We start from the raw sequence: 26849 nt of genomic DNA on the forward strand, positions 1-26849 counted from the left end.
AAAAAAAAAAAAAAAAAAAAAAAAAAAAAAAAAAAAGAAAATTGCTCAGGACCATCTACTTAAGCTGAGCCACACGTGAGACTCAGCAATTCCACTCCTGGATAAAAGAAATTCAAACACATGTTCATCAAAAGACATGGACTAGAATGTTCTCAGCAGCATTATTTATAATAGTCAAAGATGGGAACTACCCAAATGCCCATCAACTATAGAATGGGTAAGTTATGGTGTATTCACATACTGTAATCTAATAAAGCAGTTTGAATGAATGAACTATAATGACATGCAACAATATGGCTGAATCTCTCAAATGATGCTGGATAAAATAAACATAAAAAGTACATTTGTATGATGATGATTATTATATAGCATGTACTTTTCTGGATATATGTCATACTTTAATGTAATTGAAATAGTACTTAAAAATCTGCCCACCAAAAACCTACAGGTGAAGTGTATGAAATCTTTAAGGACTCCTTATCTTATATAAACTACTCTAGAGTATAGAAAAGGAAGGAGAGTTTCCCACCTGATTTTTTGAGACTAGCATAACATTGTTTCCAAAATAGACAAGGCCATTATGAGCAAGAAAAATTATACAATATATAGTTTATTTTTCTTGGGTAGATATAATAATCCTAAACAAAATATCAGCAAATTCAATCCAACAATGTTTAAAAAATAATTATCTAGTATGATGTACTATACTAGGATTTACCTTAGAAATCTTAGAAAATCTAGCAACATAATCGACACATGAACAGTTTGAAGGAGAAAAATCACTCATCTCAATAGGTATGAAAACAGTTTGACAAAATTCAGTACCCATTCATGAAGATACAAAAATGCCTATTACCAATTCTCGCATTCAGCACAAGTTACAGCATAATGAGAACAAAACCAAACCCAAACAAAATCTCAGGTAAAGAGAGAAAAGAAAACAAAACTCATTATTCAAATGATGACTGTCTACCTAGAAAATCCAAGAGTGTTTACAAATGTCTCTCAAAGCATGAGAACAAGAGAGTATAATTAAAAAGTAACATTCCCTCTACTGAAATCATTTAGAGAATGTATGTACAAAAAATTACTATTTATAAAGGGCAATAAAAAAATAAGGTAGTTAAGAATAAAATCAAACAAAAGATCTGCAAGATCTCTAAGTAAATGGAAAGATTCAACATATTCCTGAATTGAGCCTGGTAACATATAATCCTATAATCTATCCAGACACTGCCAACTCCAATCTAGCAGACTGCTGGTTCACTTCCAATATCCAATTTCCCTCTTTGAAAAAAAACTGTTTTGGTTTTCTTGGGTGTGTATATATGTGTGACTTGCTACCTTTCTCAGTTTCCCGCCACATTGACTAGGTTCTGACAATGGCATGTCAGCAGAAAGGGAATATGTGCCGACCAGGAAGATCCTCAGAGGCAGGGCTCGCCCTTCTTGGAGGATCAGGTGGAAGTCCTGCGCTGAGGATACAGCAGCAGCAAGGAGCCGGGGGCTGACACCCTTAGGACGCTGCCCCACCGGCCTGGGCTGCCCACTGCTGGACTTCTGTACGAGACAGAAATAAACTGCCTTGTTTAAGTTTCTGCTATTTTGTGTTATCTGTCATTTTGGAGTCAGACTCCTATCATTATTCCTATTCCCATAAATTATTCCTCACTGCTATATACTCAAAATTCAAAAGTATGTACGTGTGTATATTTTGGTGGGACTAGACTATTTGAAGTTAAAGCTCAAAACTAGGCATGACTATTTTGAAGAAGTATGATAAGAAAGGAGTTCTCTACCAGTTATTAGGACTTAGTATTAGACTGCAGTAATTAAAGTCGTGTGGTATTAGTGCAAGTTAGGCAAAAAGTCCAAACAGGAGACAGAGTCTAGGAATCAACAGTAAACACGGGCACTTGGTTGTGAGTCTGCACTGAATACACAGTCCTGGGACAACTGTCTATAGACAGGGAAAAGATAAAACTAGACCTTTACTTCACACCACCCACAAAAAGAAACACTAAGATTAAATATTTAAAAGTGGAAAGCCAAACTGTGAAAATTTTTTTGAAGAAATAGGAGAATATTTTTATGTCATTAGGATAGGAAAGGATTTCTAAAACAGAAATATGAAGCGTAAATCACAAAGAAAAAAGTGGTTAAAAATTACTTTACCTGCAAGAACTTTTGCATTAAAAGTTCAATTGTTACTGAATTAAATAAGACAAACTACAGATTGAGAGAAAATGTTTACAACATATAACTGCTATATGCTCAAAACTCAAAAGTTACAAATCAATGAGACTTAATAAATCAAAGACACTTATGAACTTATAAGACAACACTTATAAATCATTGAGAAAAAAATAAGTGACTCAAGAGAAAAGCAGATAATGTATATGAATAGTCCATTTATAGAAGGGGAAATCCCAAGTCAAGAAACATATGAAAAGATATTCAATCTCACTAGTGTTAGGGAAAGGCAAATGAAAACAAGTTTTTTTTATACCCACAAGACTAGCAAAAATACACAGCCCAATAATACTGAGTGTGGGAATGATGTGAAAGAAATGGGAACTCTGATAAGTTGCTGATCAGAGGATAAACTGACACAATCTTTTTGGAGAGTAACATCTCAAGATCTAGTAAAACTATTCTAGTCTATGGCCTGGGAACTTCCCCTCCAGGGAGCTGTCAATGCTGAGGGGGCCATGTATGAGGATCTTTTGTGAAGCACTGGTTACAATATTAAGTAAGAAAATGGAAAAAATTCAGTTGTTCCTAAGGAGGGAAATAAATTAATAAGTGGTTCTATTATACAAAAGACCATTATAAAAGCAGCTAGAATAAATGAACTAGATTTACATGGGTAAATCTAAAATATACAATGTTGAATGAACAAAGTTGTACGAGAATATGCATATGCAATATATACATATATCATTTACATAAATTGTATGTAGTTTATGTAAATAATACAGATAAAATGTAATACCATTTACATAAATTTAAAAATACTCAGAACAAGAGTATATACTATTTTAACTTTTTTTTTGAGATGAGGGTCTTGGTACACTGTCCAGGCTGGAGGGCAGTGGCTATTCACAGGCACAATCATGGCGCACTGCAGTCCTGAACTCCTGGACCCAACCAATCTTCCGTCTCGGCCTCCTGAGTAGCTGAGACCATAGATGTGCACCATTGCGTCTGATCTATTTTAACTGTTTTAGATGGATATATGATAATGGTGACTCCGTTCTCCTACTCCCAACCCAGGAGATATTTGGCAATGTCTGGTCACAGTTTTGGTTGTTAAGTGGAGGGGAGAGGGGACAGGATGGTGGTGCTGTTGACATTTAGTAGGCAGAGGTCAGGGATGTTGCTAAACATCCTACAATGTATAGGGCAGCCCCTATAACAAAGAATGGTCTGGATCAAAATGTCAATGGTGTGTAGGTCAAGAAACCCTGATAAGTACGTATGTAGTGAAGATACAAAAACATGCAAAAGCACACAACACACCCGCTCCAGGACAGTGGAAGGGGAATGGCCTTTGAGTTACATTTCATTTCTTACAAGACAGTGGGAGAATCAAAGAGTAGGCAAAGCAAACAAAACCCCAATCCCTCTACTGTGATAGCAGAAAAGTGCTTAAAAAGCAGAAAGTTACGGCTCTAGGTTCTAGGATGTTTTGACATGAATCTGCTCGTTACGCAGGGTTAAATATGAGCCTCTATAAACAGGAAATGTTTCCTTTACTTTGTCTTCTTCAAAAGCAATAACCACATATTTTAAAAATGAAGAAGGAAACAGCTTGCAGTTTGAACAGGCGCTTTATGAAGTATTTATTATTAGTTTGTAAGAAGATTTCAAATGAAGTAAAAATTGTTGTGTATATATACATGTATGAATGAATAAATATATATTAATACATACATACATACATGATGGTTTCCCAACTGAGGAGCAGTAAAAGTTTCTGACATTTTATTAAGCAGAAGTTCCATGGAACAGAAATCCATGTTCTACGGGCATTGAAAGATTTCTGGATGGGAGAGTCAGGCAGTGTCTACATCAGAGATGCCAGAAGAGCTCACGGGTGGCTGACCTCAGGCACTCGAGTGTCCACAAGAGAGTGTGAGCCAGGCACACGGTCTCGTCCTTGCTCCCGAGGAGTGCACCATCCCCCACGCAAGATACCCAGAAATGGAAAAGCCAGAACATAGCAAGATGATATATAATTAAGACGGGAGCTGTGAGGCCTAAATTAAAAGGACTAGAAAAGCTCAGAGTGGACATCAACCCACTGCAGCCAAAGCACAGGGGTAAGACTTCCAAGAGGATGGGGCTGGGGTTGAATATTAAAAGAGAATGATTTCAACGATGAAGAAGAAAGCAAGCAAGGCATTTTCCCCAAGGTGTTCAAAGACAGGGGCCTAAGTGGGTTTATACCGCTTTCAAGGAGCAAAGCAATGCTAAGGAAAAACGGCAGAGGGACAAAAAGGTAGAGGAAGCAGAGGGACAGAAAGGTAGAGGAAGCTGAATAAGAACAGTCTCTAGAGCCAGAACACCTGGGCTCAAATTCCAGCTCTACCTCTTACTGTAACACCTTAGGTACATTTTCAAACACTTCCATGACCCTTGGTTTTCTCACCTGTAAAGTGGTAATAATAACTGCACCCACCTCACATGGAGAGTATGAGAATCAAAAGAGTTAATTCATGTGAAACATTTAAAATAGAACGTAAAGCCATCTACAAGCTTATTGCAGCTTAGCTATGATTATTCTCATCCTTACTACCTGGCCTTACACTTTATACAGTATTGTTTTTCGTCTTCCCAACTAGACTAAAGGATCCTGGAGGGCTGCGAAGGATGGAAGACTTGAACATATTTCCCAGGTGGCCAGTACCACTCTCAGCTCAGTACAGTCCTCGTACAAATTGGTGCCCCATAAAAGAGTAAAATGGAGAACAATTACAGAAGGGGGCATTATGAATGTGATGTTTTAGAAAAACTCAAATTACTTCCAAAAGTATCTTCATCTTATTTTAAGACTGCTGGCCATTGGAAACAAATGCACCCTTTCTTCTCAGTCTCTGGTGCTCAGAAAGCCTTTATTGGCATGCCAGGTTTTGAAGTGTGAAGCATGCAGCAGGGCCACCTCCAGTCTACAATCGGTGGCCACCTGCAGGCCACCATGCAGGGAAGGTTCTGAGGGAGACCATGGGGTAGGCAGCGAAGGGCGATGTGACTGTTTAGGGGTGCTGTGCTTGGGCACACAGGAGGCAAGGCAGAGCCCACACAAGGACTTACTCAGTGTGCTATGGACGAAGGCTTTCAAATGTTTTTCACCTCATGGCACACACAGACAAAGACAGATTTGCAAGGCCCACAGGAAAAGCCAAAACTGTTTACAGCTGGCCCAGTGGCTTCAGGCCCTTTCCAGTTGCCCCTAAGAGGGGAGGGGACCAGTATCTCAGCCAATGTATGACCATGGGACAGTGGCTGGGAAGCTCTACCCCAGGGCCATAAGGAAATACCTACACATTTAGGAAACAGGTTGATTTAATAGGAGCCTCTGACAATGGGGATGACCTACCATGGAGATCAAGGGCATAAAAAGACTACATTGTTTTACTTGAATGAGTTAATGTAAAATCACAAAATTTTCACATCTACTAATGTACCTGGTGATACTTTCAGCAACAAAGGTAGAAAGAGAATTAAGACAACCTCCCTGCCTTTTAGAAGCTCAGAGTCTGGTATTCTAATAATGAAACAGTTTTTCCTTTTTCTTCCAGGTTATCAAAGCACCCTTTGTTAGATCCAGTGGATCCTCCTGAGCGCTCTCTGACCTGACTTCTGGCAGCACCAGGTCTTACTGACCACTCTTCCTCGACGTTCTCTTCCCCTGGCTTTGTGGCATCCCGCTTTCTTTCTAGCCCTCTGGCTATACTTTCTCAGTGTACTCAGATTCTCCTCCTCCCACTCCTGTCCTTCAGACACGGGTGTTCTTGAAGGTTCCATGTGGGAAGTGTTTCTCTCCTCCTTCTGTGTTCTGGGTGCCCATCCATTCCTAGGGCTTCATGGGGTAGAGACTCCTAAACTCGAACCTCCAACCCAAAAGCCGTGTCTCAGAGCCATGTAACCCACTGTCTCCTGGATACACTTTCATCTAAATGTTATGGAGACACCTAAGATAGAACACATCCCAAACAAACTCATCTCCAACCCTGTATCTCTTGCTGTGTCCCCTGTCTTGGGGCGTGACATCCACATCCATCCACTGCATAAGCCAGATCTCCAGACTCTGTCCACTGCAACTCCTCCGCCTCTGTCTTCACCCTCACTCTCACTGCCCCGTGTGGGACCACAGTCCATGGCTGGGATGGCTCCAGAGTTAGTTCCTAATATACAAATCTCGTCAAGCCCCTCTTCTACGTAGAAACCTTTTGCTGGATCCTCATTGCCCTCTTATTAATTTTAAAATATTTAATAACTCATTAACAATCAAGGCCGGGCGCGGTGGCTCAAGCCTGTAATCCCAGCACTTTGGGAGGCCGAGACGGGTGGATCACGAGGTCAGGAGATCGAGACCATCCTGGCTAACACGGTGAAACCCCATCTCTACTAAAAAAATACAAAAAACTAGCCGGGCGAGGTGGCGGGCGCCTGTAGTCCCAGCTATTCGGAGGCTGAGGCAGGAGAATGGCATAAACCCGGGAGGCGGAGCTTGCAATGAGCTGAGAACAGCCACTGCACTCCAGCCCAGGCGACAGAGCGAGACCCCCAATAAAAAAAAAAAAAAAAAAAAAAAAAAAAAAAAAAAAAAAAACAATCACAAGCCTATTACTTGCTAATATAAACATAGATTTTTGAAATAAAAAATAACCACGTTTTCCCAAACAGAATTACTGAGAAGAGTGGAACTGTTTTCCATTTTTGCAAATCTCTTTAATGTCTGACTTACTAGAAGGTTGCTGGATTCTCCTATCTACTTCTGCATTGGATTCTGTTCTGTTACTCTGGCTTTTGAAGTACATGAAGCAAATCCAGTCACATAGATAAATAGTTAGAAAAAAAAGGAAGAGTACGTTAAGGGCCTTTTTGGATGACTATAGACATCCTCCCCTTTGATGCTACTCAATGCATCCCTGTTGCTTTCAGAATCTAACGGAAATTTCTTACCTGGGCTTACCAGACTCCTGTCTGCCACTGGAGTCACTTTCTCACCACCCCGCCCTCACATTCTCTACTCCTGCTGGGGAGCCTGTTCTCACCACCCCACACTCTTCTGTGTGCTCTCATGCCTCACCGTCCCTTACAGTGCTCAGCACATCCCATTTCACGTGCAGGCTAACTGGCTTGAATCTCATAATAGCCTATTAGCTCCATGGGGGCTGTGACTCTCCATCTTGTCCTGTCTGTAGATCTGGCCTCCTGTACGACCTGGCATATGCAAGTGCTCAAGAAACAGCCGCAAAATGGATAACTGAATGGACAAAGACACAGTGAAGCATATTGCTGAGTTAAGGTGCACGGGGTTTACTTAGCCAAGACTGTCGTTGGTTGGGACATGAAGACCCAGGTGGTAGGTTACTAATGAAGGTGGGGTAGAAGGGGTGAGAAGGGTTAAAACAAGGAGACTCTGAAAGGACATGCTTGATACCTACATTCTTCATGGACATAGCACCCTCTTCTAACACAAGAACCAGGAGATACAAAGAAGCAACGCTGGGAAACTGTGGTGAAACCACAAATGGTAGCTCCTCATAGAAGAGAGTTATTTGCAATTCCCTGCGCTCTGTGGAAGCTACAGCTTTTGATGCATGAATATGCTTACACTTAGTTTCGCTCATTTGCTTTCTGTGCATAGTGCGCTGTCCTGGGGCCAGATAAGGAGGCTGTGACACAGAGAAATGACTAATTTCCTATGGCCCTGAAAAGAGTTTGGCTGAGATAACAAAACAAATGTACATTAAAAACTAAACAAGAAGCACTTCAGGACTGAACGAGAGGCACCTTGTTAGACTTAGAACTGCAGTCACGTGTCGCTTAACAATAGGGCTTCATTCTGAGAAATGTGCTGTTGGGTGACTTTGTTGCTGTGCACTTACAGAAACGTAGATGGGATCGCCTACTACTCACCAAGGCTGCTTGGTGTAGCCTATGGCGACCAGGCTACAAACCTGTACAGCAAGTCACTGTACTGAATACTGGAGGCAGTCGTAACACAAAATGGTAGTTGTGTATCTAAACATAGAAAAGACATAGCAAAAATATGGCATCATAATCTTATGGGACCACTGTCATACATGCGATCTGACGTGGACCAAAACATATTGTTATGTGGTGCATGACGACAATAGTGAGCACAACTAATACGGAGGGGAAAGACACCACAGAGGCTGCTGTCCTCAGCAAAAGCTTTGTGGCAAAACCGGGGAAAAACCAAAGAGCCCACCACCAGCACCACACACACAAACTAGCAACACATTCACCGCCTGGATAAGAGATGGGGCAACGCAAGGCCCAGAAGAAACCCTGCTGCATATTTGAAAACCTTGGTTCCTTGGCAAAGTCTTAAAAACATGAACCTTAGAAAACTCAGAAGACTGAATCTAACCCTGTTATGTGAAGTGCCACCCGTGACCTTCGTGTCGTGCTATAAAAACAGTGGATTTTATCTTTCTGTGCTGCTTAGCGGTAGTCTCAGTAGGTACTGGAAAAAATAATAAACTTTGTTCGCTTGAACAAAGTCCCAGACTAGTTTTGCAGCTCTCGGTTTCACTTTTCCTTTGTGGTTTCTTGCAGTGACCAGTGTTGATGGATGATATACTTCAAAGAGCACTATTTCTTCTAGGCAGAATAGAAGGCAGTTTCCATGGCAATACCATCAGGAGACACAATACATCCTGTTGCTCAGTTCTGAGAACCTTTTGGCTGGGAGGACAGACGTCCCCAACCATCGGCTGCCCTCTGCCCCGTCTCTTCTTCCTCTGTCTTGCTCTAGTTGGCTGGAGTCCCAAAGGACACACGCCTTGCCTGTGCATTCCATTCAGGGGCTAAAAGGGTCAGGGCCACGGCTAGTGTTCCAGGCACTGACTGGGGGTGGCAGTGAGGACAAGAGGTGCAAAGACATCTACAGAGCACATCAGGAAGCTCCAGCCCAGCTTAGGATGCAACCCAGCAGCCTCTGCAAGGGATGCTTCTACCGTGTGCAGTCTGACACATGTGTCCCAAGGCTTGTTTACTTTAATGACATTTCTTTTCAGAGGCCTGACATACCTAGTGCAGCTGATCTTACTGTGACATAGGTACAATTTTAAAAACAGGTTCAACTGGTTTCAACAGCAGCTGCAAACCCAAGAGAGACAGGTTTTCCCTTTGTTTCAACAAAGCACGGCTCCCAGCCAGTTCCATCTGCAGAGGCCTTGGTGGTGTGGGGAAAGGGCTCTAGAGAGAGCCATGGGACGCACATGGCTCAGCCATGCACCAGGGCATCCAGTGCGACTGTGCCGCCGCTGCCCCCTGCACAGAGGGGAGCAAGACTGTGGGTGGCTGCGGGGGGCGTGTGGCACCAAACACACTGCAGGCTGAGCCACAGGCCGGAGCCCTGGCTCTCGCTTGTTTTGAAAGGTGACTGACCCATCACTCCTCAAGGGGAATCTTTCCTCCAGGCACCATCAGGACCAGAGGTATCCCAACCTTTTCCTGTGTTTTGGTTTGGTTTTGGTTTTGGTTTTGGTAGAGAATGAGAACGCTAAGGTTGCTCTGTGAGGAGGAGGTGGTGGTGCGAGGGTGGCGTGAGGGGACCACAGGCTTCCACAGCCCACAGTCCGGCCGCAGGTCAGGGACATCAGTGCAGGAAGAGCATGCCAAGGCCTTGTCTTGCAGCTTCCTCACTCCCTTGACTGAGTGACATGCTTGTAAGCACTGAATGCTGGTGACGGTAAGGACCACACAGCGAGGACTGAGACAGCGGCTTTGAAGACATAAGAATGGAAGTGCATCTCTCAAAGTGTGGATTACCCATTTCTGCATCGTATCTTCCGTTTTCCCTTTCTTCATTTCTTTGGCTGCCAAATTTGGGGTCATTTTTTCCTTCCCAACGTTGGTTCTACACACAAATTATTAAGTAAAAGTGAAAATTAAAATTAGTTCTGGTACTTGTTACAGTAAATGTTTTGACAGAAACAGAGGTGAAACTCCTAATTAAAAATGAGACTGGGGATTACTCAAGGTTTCCCTTCTTTTTACATTTCCTCCGCAGAGAGTTCATCCATTTTCATGTCTTCAGTGACCGCCTGAGTCTCATTCCCGCACTTGCCTATCTGCCTTCACTGTGGCAGGCGTGTGTCCACTTTCCAGCTCATGTCTGGACTCGGCTCTCCTCTGTGCATCAAACCTAGCCAGCGCTCAAGGACTACTGATTTTCCCCTGGGAGGGGATCTGCCCATGTAGGTCCTTGCTATTGCATTCCAAGATTATGCTAACAATTTCTTGGATGACATGACTGCCAATAAGATTTCCCCAATCCAATCCACATGCCACGGTCAGTGAGTGTGCACGAGAAGCCCTTTCACAACAACACTGCCTCAACCGAAAACCCTCGGGCATCCTGTCTGAGTCTGTCCTGTTTTGCAGGTCTGCCCAAACCAGCCCCATCCTAAATTACTTCTCTCCTTTCCTTGGCATGCTCCTTCCACCCCATGTCGCCCACTTGATGCAGACTATGTCGGTTCAAACTGTCCCTGCCACCTAAAGTGCCCTCCCTGGTCCCTTCCATCTGCATAGGGCCCAGCTCCTGTTTCCCATCTGTAAGTGGCTTCTCAGCAACCCAGACCCTCCTGTTCCCCCGCTCTGCTGAACTTGTACAGAACTCAGGCAAGCCGCCAAGTGAACAGAGAATAAAACACTGAATCTGGGTTTCCCCAGCTGTAAAATGGAAAGCTGGACTAGATAGCCTTAAGCTAGTTATGAGCTGCCTCTTCCCAATCATTATATTAAAGAACATCTGGAAGGCCAAACAGTTCTCTCTCAAAAAGAAGCCTCAGACCACCCGCCAGAGCCGCTACAGGAGGAGCTCCTGGGCAGACGCTGGGTTGATACCCCCATGTCACCCTCCTCACACTGCTCATGAATGTCACCTGTACGATCCCCTATCTCCAATAAGACATGAGCTCCTTGGGCAACTGCCCTGTGAGAGCCACAGCTGTGGACAGTGTCCATGTGAGGGAGCAGGTGCAGAGGAGTGAAGGGGGGTGCAGTGGCCTCCCCCATCCTAAACCCACGATCTGCCTGCATCCCCTGTGAACAGGCACTGTGCACGTGCACACATCTCCATCGCTTAGACAGAATGCTTTTACCAAATCTCAGTATGGCTAACTAAATCTGTGCTCTAATCTTGGGTGGGAGATTGTGACTCACGACACAGAAAATTCCTGGCCTCTGGCTGCTTTCTCCACAAAACCATGTCTGTCAACCACAGCAATGGGCTGCTGGCTCTGAACCCTTAAGGGGTTGCACGAAATCAAGGGCCCCAGGAGTTTTTCTGAGATGCTCATGGGTACTCCAGTGGTCTGTTCCTCATTAAGAGTGTTTTCTGGTTTTGAAAACCCATCAGGACGGCTTTTTTTTGGGAGGAAAAACTGCCCAGAATGATTATGAGGAGGATTTTTCTAATATTCCCCTGGTTTAACAAGATACTGCTCCAGAGTACATCTCTAAATTCATTCATCCTTTCAAAAAGTGATTAATAAGTGATGAAAGGAAAACCCAGGAAAAGAATTAGGATTGCTGATAACTTTTACATCTTCAAAATGCCAAGTACCTCATCATCATTTGCTTGTTTTCTGAAGTATCATGAGACTGTACCTCGCTCTTCTTTCTCATGAAGACACCAAGGCGGAATGGAAAATAGAAATGATTTTCTCAAGGTCACTTAATGAGTCAGTCTTGGAAAAGGATCACACTTAAGATTGATCCTATCTTCCTGTTCTGAATTTTGTCAAAAAGATCAGTATGATCAACTACAAAAGCACTGGAAACATAACAGTAGTTTCTGCAAGGAGGTACAGATTGAGATAAACAACGTAGCTTTAACTTCACTGAAAATAGAGTTCTTGCATGTAATTTTCATTTAATTTGCAGATTTTTATCAACTAAGCCCTGGTAACTTATTCCACATCTGATGCTATACACTTATAAACTCTTGAAAGAAGAAAGTCATAAAAGAACTAGCTCTAACTGATTAGATTGCTTTGTTGACAAGCAAGCACAGCAACTCGAAAAGAATCGTTTTCAAATCAAATTGCACCAAAAAGTGAAAGAGCATAGCCAAAAAGGAAAAGTGCTGAGAAGGGTGCCACGTGTCAGCTTGCTGTCTCTGAGGATGCTCGGGACATGAGAATTCGCTCCCTTTGGATTCCTGGTGGACTCCTTTGCAACACACGTGCAATGCCCCGACCCCTGTCACAGGGGTGGAGATGGAGGTACAGAGTTTCTGATGGTGCTGCCTCCAGACACGATTTCTTGACTCTTCCTGGCTGCGCTACACATTTCTCCCAGAAAAGTGACTATCACATTTCACTGTAACTGACGCTTTCTACTCTAAGCTCAGGGAGAGGAGGGATTGTGCTGCCTTGGTCACCGTGGGACACCCCAGAGCCTGGCACTGAGTGTATTCTGCGGAATAGATGGTAATGAAAATGGTAGCACTGGTGAGGCCAAGAGGCAACAGGAAGCTTCCTAAGGAAGCTGGACCGATGAAGGGGCAGTGACAGAAACTGATTTGGTGGGGTGGCACTTGCACACATAAAGCTCTACTAGGCAGATCTTGCTATGTAAACCACAGAGGGAAAATCAACCATGCTGCAATATGCGTCAAGCTTAGAAACGTGAAGCTCAGCGAAAGAAGCCAGTCATAAAGATCAGCTACATATGCTTCCATTTCTATAAAATGGCCAGAATAAGCAAGTCTACAGAGACAGAAAGTAGATGAGTGGCTGCCTAGGACTGGGCGGATGGGAATGACTGCTAATGGGGCGCAGTTTCTTTTGGGGTGATGAAAAAAGTTCTCAAATTGTGATGGTATTTGCACAACTAAAAAATACTAAAAACCACTGAATTGTACACTTCGAAGGGGTGAGTTATATAGTATGTGAATTCTATCGGCTGCTAAAAAATACATCAAGGACCAGAAAATACTTTTAAAACACTAAAAAAAGTTATAGAATTAAAAATACTTGATTAATGAGAGGAACCCTCATGACTGACAGGGCAGCTCTGCCCCCCCGATGCACATCTCAGATGATACCAAATGACTGTTGCTGGGGGAGGATAAAGAGAATTTTCACAGCCACAAAATGTTACTAAGGGAGGGTGTGCAGCTAAACTCACTGTAACCAAATGCTGCGAAAATAACTGAAAGCACGTGTGAATAACGTTGAGCTGCTCTGTGTGTCGGTAGCTTCTTTTCTTGCAGGTGAAACACAGAGGTGATAACCAACCAGTTAACACTGGACTGCCCAATGAGATGAGGAGGCAATTAAAAGAAGACCACCAAGGACTCCAGGGCTTTGCTGCCAAATGTTCCACTTGGCTTGTACCAACAAGCAGGATTCATCCACAGTGGGCTTCACCTTAGCTCTGCTTCTAAAATAGATGGAAATTTTTACAGAAAAGTCATATGGAAAGCTTTATCCTCAAGTTTGTGTTGTGGTATATAACAGCATTCTCATCATCAGCCAACTGAGAGAGGACTGGTTCCCACAAACAACAGATGACCAGAACTAAGAGAGAACTCACATTTCCAGGTAAAAGGTTACTTTGAAAGCTGCTGGCTATATAACCTTCTAGAGCAGGGGCCGGCAAACATTTTTCTGTAAAGGGCCACATAGTAAACATTTTAGATTTGGAAGACAAAGAGGCAAGAGATCAAGGATATTATGTAGTTACTTATATAACCATTTAAAATTCAGAAACGGTTCCCAGCTTCAGATTATATAAAAACAGGTAGTTTGGTCCACAGGCCATCACCTGCTGACCGTTGCTCTAGAGGTTACAAGCTTTTACGCATAGTAACTATCAAGGTTGGCTCCTAAATCAGGACTCTCTCAAACTTTCCGAGAGCCACAAAAACAGATGCCCAATACTATGATAATAACAAATATCTGATAGAGCGTCCGGTACTTAAAGGTAATTTTGTATAATTTTTTTTTATCCCCAGTGACAACAGTATTCTACAGATTGTGTACAGATGTCCCTGTCAACCTAGGATTGAGTTCCTAACTGCCCATTCTTGTTGTTTTCATTATATTACACTGCTTTCTATCGTAAGCACGGCTCTGAAGAAAAACAACACTGTTTTCCTCCTTTCTACACTCACACACCACTCAATACAACATTCTGACATCAGATGTGCTGGGGGGCTTCCCCCATACCCCAAGCAGTGCTCCAGTGGACACCAGCAGGGTGTCCTATAACTTAATTCAATCCCCACACTATCTCCCAGGAGATAACATCAGAGCCCACAGGTTAAGGGCCCAGTCCCACAAGACTGCTCCCCTACTTCAGGTGGCAATCACCAGCCCTAACCTAAGCTTCTGATCAATGTGCTATAAATGAGGGTTCCCGTGGTCCACTCCTCTTTTGCTAGGACGGCTCACAGATCTCAGAGAAACACTGACATCTACCCATTTATTAGAAAGGACATTACAAGGGATACAGAGGAACAGTCAGATGGAACAGATGCACAGGGCAAGGCATGGGGCGTGGCCCCAGCCCCTCTCTGGCACCCCCTGCACCCTGCTCTAGCACATATTCAGCAATCTGGAAGTTCTCTAAACCCTGTCCTTTGGGGGTTTTATGGAAGCTTCATTATGCAGATATAATTGATTATATCACTGGCCATTGGTGATTAACTCAATCCCTCAACCCCTCTCCCTAATCACAGAGGTTGGGGGTGGGGCTGGGGCTGAAAGTCTGAACCCTCTAATCACTTATTAGTTCCCCTCGTAACCAGGCCCCATCTGAGGCCACCCAGGAGTGCCCGGACATCAGTCATCCATGTGAAAAGACACTTCTCACTGTGCGCAAAGGATTACCCAGGTGCTGAGGTAAGAGACTGAAGGCACAAACTATTTCAGTATGATAAAGAAAAGAATTAGAATAAGAATAGTCATAATACAAGTTAGATATAGAGATGGTCATGGACATTATCAATCATCATAAACATTATGAATCATTAGCTTTTAATATTACTCTTTGTTACATTACTAATATAACCTAGGAATAACCGGTGGGCGTAGGGTCTGGTGCTGAAGGGACATTGTGAGAAGTGATCTAGAAGGCAAGAGGTGAGCCCTCTGTCACGCCCACATAAGGGCCGCTTGAGGGCTCCTTGGTCAAGCGGTGATGCCAGTGTCTGGGAAGATACCCGTTACTTAGCAGACCATGAAAGGGAGTCTCCTATCCTTGGAGGAGTCAGGGAACACTCTGCTCCACCAGCTTCTTGTGGGAGGCTGGATATTATCCAGGCCGGCCCGCAGTCATCCGGAGGCCTAAACCCCTCCCTGTGGTGCTGTGCTTCAAAGGTCACGCCCCTTGTCCACTTTCGTGTTCCTCCCGTATTCCTGGTTCCTCTTTGAATATCGTAGTAGATAGCGGTAGAAGAAATAGTAAAAATCTTAGTCTTTGATCTTTCTTATAAGTGCATAGAAGAAAACACTGATGTATTCTGCCTTCTCTCTCTCTGCTTCGGCTATCTAAGAGGGAAGGGCCCCCTGTCCTGTGATGATGTGACTTGCTTCACCTTGTCAATCACTTAGAAGACTCACCCTCCTTACCCTGCGCCCCTTGTCTTATATGCAATAAATATCAGCGCGCCCAGCCGTTCGCGGCCACTACCAGTCTCCACATCTTGATGGTAGTGGTCCCCCGGGGCCCAGCTGTTTTCTCTTTATCTCTGTCTTGTGTCTTTATTTATTACAATCTCTCGTCTCTGCACACGGGGAGAATACCCGCTAAGCCCCATAGGGCTGGACCCTATACTCACTGTGGAGATTCCAACGGCTTTAGGTGCTGTGTGTCAGGGGCCAGTGGTAGAGAACAGATACATCTTTCTTATCCCAGCACACAGAGCTTCTTTGCTACAGTGAGCAAAGGGAGGGAGACATGCACCATGAAGCTGTGGAGACTCAGGTCGCACAGGCATCACTCAGATGATCATTACTATAGGAGACTCCAGTGATTGATCTGGAGGTCTGAAGACAAGGAGGCTCTGCAAAGCCTGCCCTGGTCCTTCACTGTGATGAGCTAAGCACGCTCTAGCTCATCACCACCAATATCATGAGCACACAGAACTTCCATCGTCTCCCACCTGGTCTTCTTCCTCTACTGTCACCTTTTCTTTTTTTGAGTCGTCACTGCACCTTGACCTTCAGGGATCAAGTGATCATTCCATCTCAGCCTCCTGAGTGGCTGGGACTATAGGCACATGCCACCACACCCAGCTGATTTAAAAAATTTTTTTTGTAGAGAAGAGGTCTCACTATGTTGCCTAGGCTGGTCTCAAACTCCTAGCTCATGCTATCCTCCTGCCTTGGCCTCCCGAAGTGCTGGGATTACAGGCATGAGTCACTGTGCCCAGCCTAGCATCATCCCTTCAAACAATGTTCATATTATGAATAAAGTGAGCTTTCTTAAAAACAAATCTAACTTACTCTCCTGTTTGAAAGGCCTCACTGACCCCACCACTTCTGGCAGGATGAACACAACAGCAATTCTTAGTTTGGTAGAAGACCCCTGTCCTGGCCTCTGCTCTCTTCTGAGCCATGTCTTTCATCGCCTCTTTCTTATGGGAACCTCAGTCTCAGGCGAGTGCAATTCCTTGCTGTCCCCACAGCTGTTATGAGCCTCTATGTGTTTTTTTCATAAGGTCCCCTGTGACTGAAACACCTGCCCCAGTGCTGGCCTCAAGATTACCCCCACTGTGTCCCTTAGGGAGAACTGGCCACGGCCACCATTTAGGCCTCAGGGTTCTTTTTTCTCCTCTCTGCACAGACTCCCATAGAAACCTAGTGCCTAGTGCAGCCTCATGTCTTCCCCTTGCTGGCTGCAAACTTCTTGAAGGTACAGGCGGTGTCTTATTCAATCCCTCAGGGCAGTACACTGCATTAGAGCCAAAAGACAAAGAAGTACAACAGCTCCTGTCCTCCGAGAGCTCATGTTCTACTGGGGATGAATAAAACACAAACCCATGACAAGTTATGTAATGGCCCTGGCAGTGGAAAGACGATCGCAGCTGCAAGTAGCAAAATGACTCTGAGATGCCACCTGCTTTGGAGAAGGCAGTTATGCGGGGAGAGAGGAGTGAGTCAGCAGGCAAGGAACTACTGAGAGCAGCTTATGTGTGTCCAGCACAGTGTCCCAACATGAGTTTACAAAAGAACGGGACAGCAGTGGATGCGGAGGGAGATGAGAAGTGGGCGTCACAGGCTTCAGCCAACGCTCTGCAGCCCACTCCATCTTCACTGCCACAGGCCCATGAGACAAGCCTCCAAAGGCCTTTGGATAGTCAGTGCTGGCGGAAAACGTCCAGAAAGATCTGTAAGAGGTCAAAGCACACTTGATGACGTTATCACATGCCTGTGCTTAATGATGAGTGTGGGACCACTGTACCCTGCACCCGTCAGCACCTAGGTCTCATGTCCCAGTTGAAGTGAGATGTACAGAGCCATCTCCCTGGTTACTGTTCGTCAGAGCTGTGGAATGGGAATATGCCACACAATGGACTAAAAATGCTTCAGGAGCATAAGATCATATTGACTTTCCCAGAGTGAAAGTAACTTCAACTGGTACCAGCGTGACCACAGTGACGTCCCAGAACGAGGCCAGCCGGTCAGAACAGAGTGATACTGACCCTCCCCCACTTCCAGCTCATGCAGCGCTTCTCATCCCCATGTCTCCACCGAAACCCTTTTCAAAAGTGAACTCATTCTGCTGAATCCAGTGGTCTTCTTCCAGTCATCATCTCCACCTGGCTTTTTTTTTTTCAGGGGGTGGGGGTAGTAACATCTGAATCCGTTCCTGAAACACCTACTTTCCTGAAACAGGCTCCCTGGCCACTGAACTGGTTTTCTCCTTGGACCCTGGGTGTTCTTTTTTTTTCCCCCCTCTTTGCACTCTCTAAACATGGGTCTTACTTTCTACTGTTCTCTCAGAATATCTGTAGTTCTTTTTTTTTTAAAATAGAGATGGGGTCTCACTGTGTGGCCCAAGCTGGTCTCAAACCCCTGGGCTCAAGCAATCTGCCCACCTTGTCTTCCCAAAGTGCTGAGATTACAGGTGTGAACCACTGCGCCTGGCCTCTGTAGATGTTTCCAGCCCTGATTATTCATCTGTATGCAGTTTGCTTGAAGTCTTTCTGTATCTATTTATTACGCTCATATTTGCTCATTAATTCCCACAGTTTCTAACAACTGCCAGGCATTATTCATATACTGGAGATATGGAGAAAACAAGTCTGCTCCTTCCTGAGACACACTGGGGGAGACAGGGCAGTAAATCAGCAGTGAGCATCAGGTTAGCGGTGCCACGAGAGACACACAGTGGCTACAGGGGTAGAGAGAGCCCTGGAAGCCCCCTAGGAAGCTGGGGAAGGCTTCCCCAAGGAGGCGATATTTGTCAGGAAAGCCAAGGAAATAGGAGCTAGGCAAGGGAAAAAGATGTGTACGTGGGAGGGGTGGGGGGAAGTTCATTCTGGGCAGAGAAAAGGGAATATGAAAAGGTGAGACTGCGTGAAACAACACAAGCAGCGGTGAACTGCGAGTAACCCAGAGCGGCATGGCTGGCCTAAGGGCTTCCACGTGTCAGCAGAAAGGAGATGCGGCCACAGAGCAGGCAGGAGCCTTGTGTTGGAACCACCCTGAAAGCTATGGAGAGGCCCTGAAGGATGATAGCTGGAGTGAAACAATTAGATTTGTGTTTTCACAGAGATCACTGGTGGAGGCTGTGGGGCAGGCTCAGGAGGGAGGCAGTCGGTGACAGAGATGGAAGGGAAGAAATCCAGGCAAATGGCGCCAGTGGCCTCAACTACAGCACTGGAGATGAATGACAGACTTACATCAAGGAGGGAGACTCTTTGGGGCTGAACTGGTGGGGAGGGCAGGAAGGACATGGATGCATAAGACGGAAACGCCTGGGGTGAAACCCTAGGTTTGGACTTTCGGGTAAATGATGGTTCCTCAGGTAGGGAGTGAGAAAGGGAAACGAATTTAGCAAAGAAATAGTACATCGGCTGTGCACGGTGGCTCACGCCTGTAATCCCAGCACTTTGGGAGGCCAAGGTGTGTGGATCATGAGGTCAGGAGTTCAAGACCAGCCTAGCCAACATGGTGAACCCCATCTTTACTAAAAATACAAAAATTAGCCGGACGTGGTGGCGAGCGCCTGTAATCCCAGCTACTCAGGAGGCTGAAGCAGGAGAATTGCTTGAAGCCAGGAGACAGAGGTTGCAGTGAGTCAAGATTGTGCCACTGCACTCCGGCCTGGGCAACAGAGCGAGACTCTGTCTCAAAAAAAAAAAAAAAAAAAAAAGAAACAGTACCTGTCAAGAGCCGATGGGACACTGAAGTGGAGAAGTCTTATAGGCAGTAGGATATTTTGGTCTGGGGCCCCAGGAGAGAGGGAGGTCCATTCTCTGGATCCTGAAGGACTCACAGGAGCCATGAGCTCAACAAAGTGGTGAGGACAGAGGCTGAGTGGGTCCCCTTAGGTGTCTAGCGTGAAAAGCTCAGTAGGCAGAGAACTGAGTCTTGGGAAACAACCTATTTAGGGAGTGAACAGAGGAAGAAGAGCTCAATCCAAAGTTCAGCATCAGCCCCGCCAAGGCACTCCTCTGAGAGCTGGGCTTTAGAAACCTCCTTCTATTTGTCTCCTCCTCTGGAGTTTCCCCTCTCCCCCGTCCATCTTACACACTGCAATAAAATGACATTTGTCTGAGATAACTGTCCTATCTTTGTTACTGAATAAACCATTTTTCACAACCAATGTCCAAGCCGAAATCTACCGTCAGGTTTAAACTACCTCCCTCCATTATGAGTTACTAGCTCATTCCCCATTTCTCACTACATATCTGCCCACATGTCAGTCACAGGGCTCCTGGAGGCCTCTCCTTTTTAGGGTCTCATTAGCACCTCCATGCCTCACTCTTGCTGGTCCTCTCCTCTGGAATGATGTGCCTTACCCTCTCCACCCATCCAAATTCCACCCGTCCTTCTACTTCCTGAAATCTTTTTTGGCAGCATCAGTCCACATCAGTGGCTCTCTCCTCAGCTTTTCACTGCATGGATGCTTCAGTAAATATTTCCTTGTTCTTGGATGTTCATCTATTTCAAGTACAACTGCCTGAGCTCCCTGAAGCTGGCCACAAACTCACGGAGGGAAAGGACATGTTCTTCATTTCTTTTGTGCCCACAGAGAAGCCACCAGTATTGGTCAGAGAGCTTCCCAAGCAGTCTGTGGCCCCCAGAGTCACATGAGGAGCACGTGGCAGGGGGTGGCAGCAAGCACCTGCCAGATGGCAGGATGAACTCTGGCATAAGCAGGCAAGAGAAATCTAAAGAAATACAACACTGAATCAAGACTTGAGTGTTATTTTGGAATACCTGAAATGAAAAACTGCAGACAGATCATGTGTAACATACGGTAGTTAGTAACTGAAAAAAATGACATTCTGACTAAATAAACTCAGATTCTATGAAAAGCATCTAAAAATCAACAGTTTTTAAATAAATAACAACTGCATTTTAAATGAAATACACAGTATGAGATTGCCTACAAAAACAGATACAGGAGCAAACAACAAAAACATATATTTGAAACATAAAGAAGAAGATGGAAGCAAAAGTTCTTACTTAACCCTAATTAAACCTGAAGCCTGGCACTGAGTTTCCTGCCAGCCAAAGTGAAAAGGGGAAAAAAAAATCACCAAGGAGCTCTCACATTGGGAGGTATATGAGTTAGGGATCAGAAACACAGATCTCAGAGTCAGACACAGCTGGATCTCACTCCCAGATCCCCATCAGCAGCTGCCCCTGGACAAGCAAGCACTCCCCTGAACCTCCGGGGCCATGAGGGAACACCTGCATCTCTCTAGGCACACACTGGGCATAAATGAGATAACATATACTGAGTACTTACTATAGGACTGGCACAATAAATGGTGGTGGTCTTTTTACTGATAAAGAGTGAAACATGCTAATTCTGCAAGAGAGACAGGACCTAAGCTCCATAAGAAAAAGGACTGGGGGCTATCTTTCTTATACCTGTGTCCTCAATGTCCAGCCCTAGGCCTAGCATATAATAAGCACTAAGTACTTATTTGTTGAAAAGTAACTGAAAATCAAAATAAACTTTTCCCCTGGTATTACATTCTGATACAACTGCACCCTGTACAGTACTCGTGCATGCACACAAACATGACAGACAATTTCCAGTGGTGGTTTAACAAGAGTTCTCTACGTGGTGATTTATCATACTTATGTGAATAAAACTGAGACACAGCTGAGTGAAGAAGTTCAGCAGGAGGCTAAGCGCTGAGTTTTGGGTGTACCCATGTGTGGACCCTAGAAGTAAGCTTAGTAAAAAATCAAGTCTGGTCTGTGCTGCCCAGCAGACCACTCAACGTAAAAGCCCGGTAAAGGCCCAGGGGCTGGTGTCCTGCTCTGGACTTCAGACCTGTTGGTGAGACCATCCTATAAAAGTGGAAGAATCTGACAGCAGTACGGACAGCCATAAAGGCCTGTGCCACTTCACAGGCGCCTGGTGGGAATGCACGCTCCAGCAGGGCAGGGATTTGGGTCCGTCTCATTCCCTGAGGCCTGGGTGCAAGCTGGCAGATCCTATGATGTTCCAAGTACCTGGGGTGGGGAAAGACACCATGCGGAGTTTACGGCAAGGCAGGAAAGGAGAACCACGATGTGGGTCCATAGGGTCCTGGAGCGAGGGCGTGCGCACGCAGCCAAGAATCCCACTTGTATAAACTACTGCTGCACCACGAAGTGCCTGTCCGTAGGCCGTAAAGTGAGCATGTGGTCAGCAGTGGAGACCACCACGTTACCAAGCCAGGTGGGCCGACAGAAACCCATCACCAGATGGACATGGGCATCTGGGCTCAGCATGAGTGGGGCTGCAGAGCATGGGTGAGCTGCAGAAGCAGGCATGCCAGACCACCCTGGCAGCCACCTCTGCTGCACCACAGCCTCTTCCCAGCTAACACCGACTGCCACAGCGGTTGGGCCCCTCATGACCAAGTGACAGAGGGGAAAACAGCCAATGGATAGGCTGGCTCAGGACATGAGTGGCAGCTGAAAGAAATGGCTACATGATGGCTTGATCTTGAAAGACAACCATCAGGGGAACCCCTATAGGCAGAACCCGGGCAGCACATTTGGTCATCAACTCTGGGTGGAAAGAGAAGTGGCCTGAGGCAATCACACGTGCAGATCTGCTGGGCATGGCAGATCACCTGGTTGGTTGGTCAGGGGACTGGAAGGAAGGGCACAAGGAGGACCCAGCTAGAGGAAAAGCAGCATCAAGTGTTTTGCAGATAGTGCCCACCACGGGCATCCACCACAGAAAAGGCACCAAATGGAAGGTGGGCAGAATGGCCGTGGCTCCATCACCAGATAACCCAGTGCTGGCACACGAATGGACGGCCACGGTGGCGGCACAGAGGAATGTGCGGTCCCCTCACCCAGACAGACCTATCTCCTGCCACTACGCAGCATCCAACGTGGCATCTACAGAGACTGCATGCATCTGATAACTACCGTCCACAAGGAGAACAGTCACGCAGCGCCGAGACTATGCTGGGCCCTTTCCACTCTGCAGTGTTATGGAACACACTGTCCCCCACCCCTTACCCCTGCCCCAAATTCACACACTGAAGCCTTAATCCTACGATGTGACTGTATGCTGACAGTGTTCTCTCTTAAACTCCTTGTATAAAAATCTTCCTGGGGAGGCCAATCTGAGAAATGCAGCTTCTCTGGTTTGCTTATGAGTACGAATTCAAAGCTCTCCAATGGAGAATCTCCTCCCAGAATTCCCAAGGTATTTCAGACAACATATTTCCCCCAAATCTGCTCTTTTGATATTGGTGAAATGGAACTATCAGTCGTCTATCTTCAAGATTATCTAGGCCAGAAACATCAGAACATCCCCTCATAAGCTGTGCCTCTACCTTTATACTCAATCACTGCTCAATTTTTCTGACCTTGATCATTCTGAGTTCTCATACCTTTCGCTCTTCTCTGTTTCCTTGCAGGATTTACCTCCTGCTAAATACAAGGCTTCATCTGTAGCCTGTGTTCACCTTGGATGTAGTTCTTCTCTTACAGAACTTATTAGTTCTTTGCTTTCGGCTCTCAGCTCTCATCCCTACAGAGGTGACTCCATCACCTACATATATATATAGCTTCCACATCTCCAAGACAGAGATGTCCATCCTCCAGCTTTAAATACATCATGAGCATCTTTATGGCATGTTCCAGAGTCACTCAAATTCAAGCACATCTTTAAGAAACAACTTCTGCTTCTCTCTTTCTCTTGTAGACTCTGCACCTGATAAGGTGTCCCCTTCCTCCCATCCCGATATAAACTCTGGGACCTGCATCTCCAAAGAGACTCTAAGGACCTCAAAACTGATTTCACTTTTCCAAACCATCGTGAGATCTGCAGACCTACTTCTTGCATCCAATGCTAGTGGGAGACAGAGAGATGGCAGAGGTAATTGTATGGTTTACAACTACCCCAGGGGTAAAGAAGGTAGAGGCTAAAAATGGGGAGCCCTGTAGGCTGGCTCACAGAGGTGTCCTAGAAAGATCAGGCCTGAGGTTTTAGCCTGATGTGCACTAACCCTCCTTCCCTCGCTGCCCATGGAAGACAAGTGTGGTATCAGATTGTTTGGATGCAGTATTTGTAGACAAATGTGCAATAGTTTCTGATTATTGATAGCAAGGTTGAGAAAACACAGCATTTTTTTAATCTACTCCTTGGTTGTTCCATTGAAAATCTTCTTACCTTCATATTCTCTTCATTTCAATTAAGGAAAATCAAGAAGTTTTACATTTGTTCTTCACTCCATGGCATATGATTAGCATTTTAACAGGAAGACACTGTGGCTTTTACAAGATTATAAAAACAGATAAATAGCACATCTTGTTAACTAGGTTGGTGTTTCTCTAAGAAGTCATGCTTATCTAATATAGGTGGAAAAACAATGTCCAGTTTGACCAATCTTTCAGCTACAATTTATTTTTTACCTTCTTAAAAAACTAAGAATCGCCACTAACAGAGACCTACATTCTCTTTGGAAATGTCAAAATCTGCTTGCAAGGCACTGGAATAAAATGTAGTCTCTATCTCACATGCAATCACAGAGGAAAGATTTGCTGAGGCCACTGAGATTTTCTAAATTTTTAGTGATTATTATCACTTTTACCTGCTGCTGTCTCTGTCGCCTCCCTTGTGCAAACTGAGAGAACATCAGCTGCCGGTCCAGCAGCTCCATTCTCTGCTGTCTCTGGATGTCTAGCGTGGCTCCCATCCCAATTCTGGCTTCGCTGGTGGGTTCTGAAGAAGAGAAGATGGGTTCAAGTGTCCAAGAAAAGAATTTTGCCATCCAGCTGGGGATGCAGAGCACCTGATGCACCTGGAACATTTTGCTGTTGTAGCACAGACCGGACATCTAAAAGAAAAATGTCCAATGTGATTGATTAAATGTAGTATCATTTTAAAATGTACATGACACAAAAATCAGCAGCCTCCAAACACTGCACATAGTGTTCTTCTTAGTCATAGCAGTGTTAAGCAATAAGCAAATTCCTCTACCACAGAACACTAAGCAGTTCAAATCAACACAAAATTGAATTTACTCAGTAAAACAAAATTGTTTTTTATTGAATTAGAAGAGCTAGCAAAATTCTAATTATTTAGTATACAAAGTTCAGGTAAAAGATTGTCAAGACACTGTCTTCATTTTTTAAAAAGCTGTAAGAGATCTGATTATTGAAACACTTTCACACTGTACTGACTCTGCGGTTACCTTTGTTGGCAGATGGCCATCGCAGAGACACCAGCAGAAAACAACTGCCATGTCTCAGCTGACCCAGTCACACGATCAATTTATCAGAGAATAAACACAATCTAAAATCTTGGTTTTTATTCACATAGTGTTTTAATCAGTTTTTCAAGTACTGATTTTCTAGATATTTAAAATCCTCACCAACATTAGTTAGCAATGAACAATTCCATTTATAAACCAACCCTGTCTTCATCTTGAAGGTCATTTATAATGTAAGGTTACAGAAGTCTCAAGGCTTCCTATGATTTTCTAGCTAAAAATGACTATGGCTATTCCCTTGTTTAACAACAAAAAAAAATCTTGATGTGAATTTGATTCTTAGGATTAGAAGATCAAATTAGAACATATTTGACAACTTTCTAATATAAGTATACTTCAATGTTTTAATAATAAAATTTAAATTGATGAATTGGCAAGAATTCTTTGAGACTGTGTTATACACCAGGCACTGTTCTGGGAACTTAGAATACAGCAGAGAACAAGATAAGCAAGGCCCCACTCTCACAGGGCTTATAGCAGTCAATGTAGAGAACAGGCAGTAATCAAGTCAACACGTGAAACTATTTCCGGCAAGTACTGGGAAGGAAATAAAGTGACTTGGGGCATGAACCTACTCTGGGGGCGGCAGGGGAAATCAGGGGTGCCCTCGGAGAAAGTGATACTTGAGTGAAGATCTTAAGGATGATGGGGTGCCCATGACTTGACAAACTGGGGAAAGAACATTTCAGGCAGCCCGAGCTTGGGAATGTCTATTAGATATCTTGGGGGGCCACTGAGTGGGCAGGTGGCGATGTAATTCTAGAACTAAAGGAAAAGGTGGAGATAGGGATTTCGGAGTCACTGGATATGATATGACATTTAGGGTAATGGGACTAGAAGAGATAAAATGGGGGTGGGGGAGATACAGTAGAAGAGAGAATAGGACTAAGGACTGAACCCAGTAGTGCACTAATATTCTATGGACGGACAGAGTAGGAAACGCCAGTAAGGAAATCTGAGACAGGGCTGCCAGTGAAGAGAAAGGAAATAGAGGAGTTCAAGCTAAGAAGTGTTTTAAGATAGGGATGGTCAGCTACATCGAATGCAGCTGCTAAGTAAGACAGAACTAGCCGATGGATGTCGCAAATGGAGGTGTTTGATAAACAAGGTGTTTACAAGAACAGTTTTGGTACCAAAGACAAACTGTAGAGGGCTGAAGAGTAAATGGTGGACAACTTCTGGTTTCAAATAATTCCTGTGCCCCTTCTCTCAAAAATAGTACAAGACAACAAAGAAAATGAAGACAGAAACAAACTCCAAGGTCCGTGAAACTAGAAACTGTAATCCTGAACCATGGTAACAAAATAGAAAGCTTATCAAGTGATTATAAACCACTCTGCATATAAGCAGCTAAGTCCAAATGCCTGCAGAGAGTCCTGTGGGACTCAGACAAGCACAGGGACTGGAGCAAGGTTGTTCAACCTGAGGCCCATGGGCCACATGTGGCCTAGGACAGCTTTCAATGTGGTCCAACACAAATTTGTAAACTTTCTTAAAACATTACAAGGTCAGGAGCAGTGGCTCACACCTGTCATCCCTGCACTTTGGGAGGCCAAGGTGGGTGGATCATAAGAGGTCAGGAGTTTGAGACCAGTCTGGCCAACACGGTGAAACCCCATCTCTACTAAAAATACAAAAATTAGCCGGGCGTGGTGGT

The 26849-nt window shown here is 44.7% G+C and overlaps 1 protein-coding gene across 1 annotated transcript in view; it reads right to left on the minus strand.

Moving 5' to 3' along the window:
* Nucleotides 1-26849, minus strand: part of UBAC2 (UBA domain containing 2) — a 188546-nt gene that overhangs the window by 24964 nt on the left and 136733 nt on the right. The window contains exon 7 of the mRNA XM_017861955.1: nt 24512-24757. Coding sequence (XP_017717444.1) covers nt 24512-24757 — 246 coding nt within the window. The remainder of the gene's footprint in view (nt 1-24511; nt 24758-26849) is intronic.

Source organism: Rhinopithecus bieti, unplaced genomic scaffold (genome assembly GCF_001698545.2).
Source record: "Rhinopithecus bieti isolate Rb0 unplaced genomic scaffold, ASM169854v2 scaffold_2254, whole genome shotgun sequence".
NCBI lineage: Eukaryota > Metazoa > Chordata > Mammalia > Primates > Cercopithecidae > Rhinopithecus > Rhinopithecus bieti.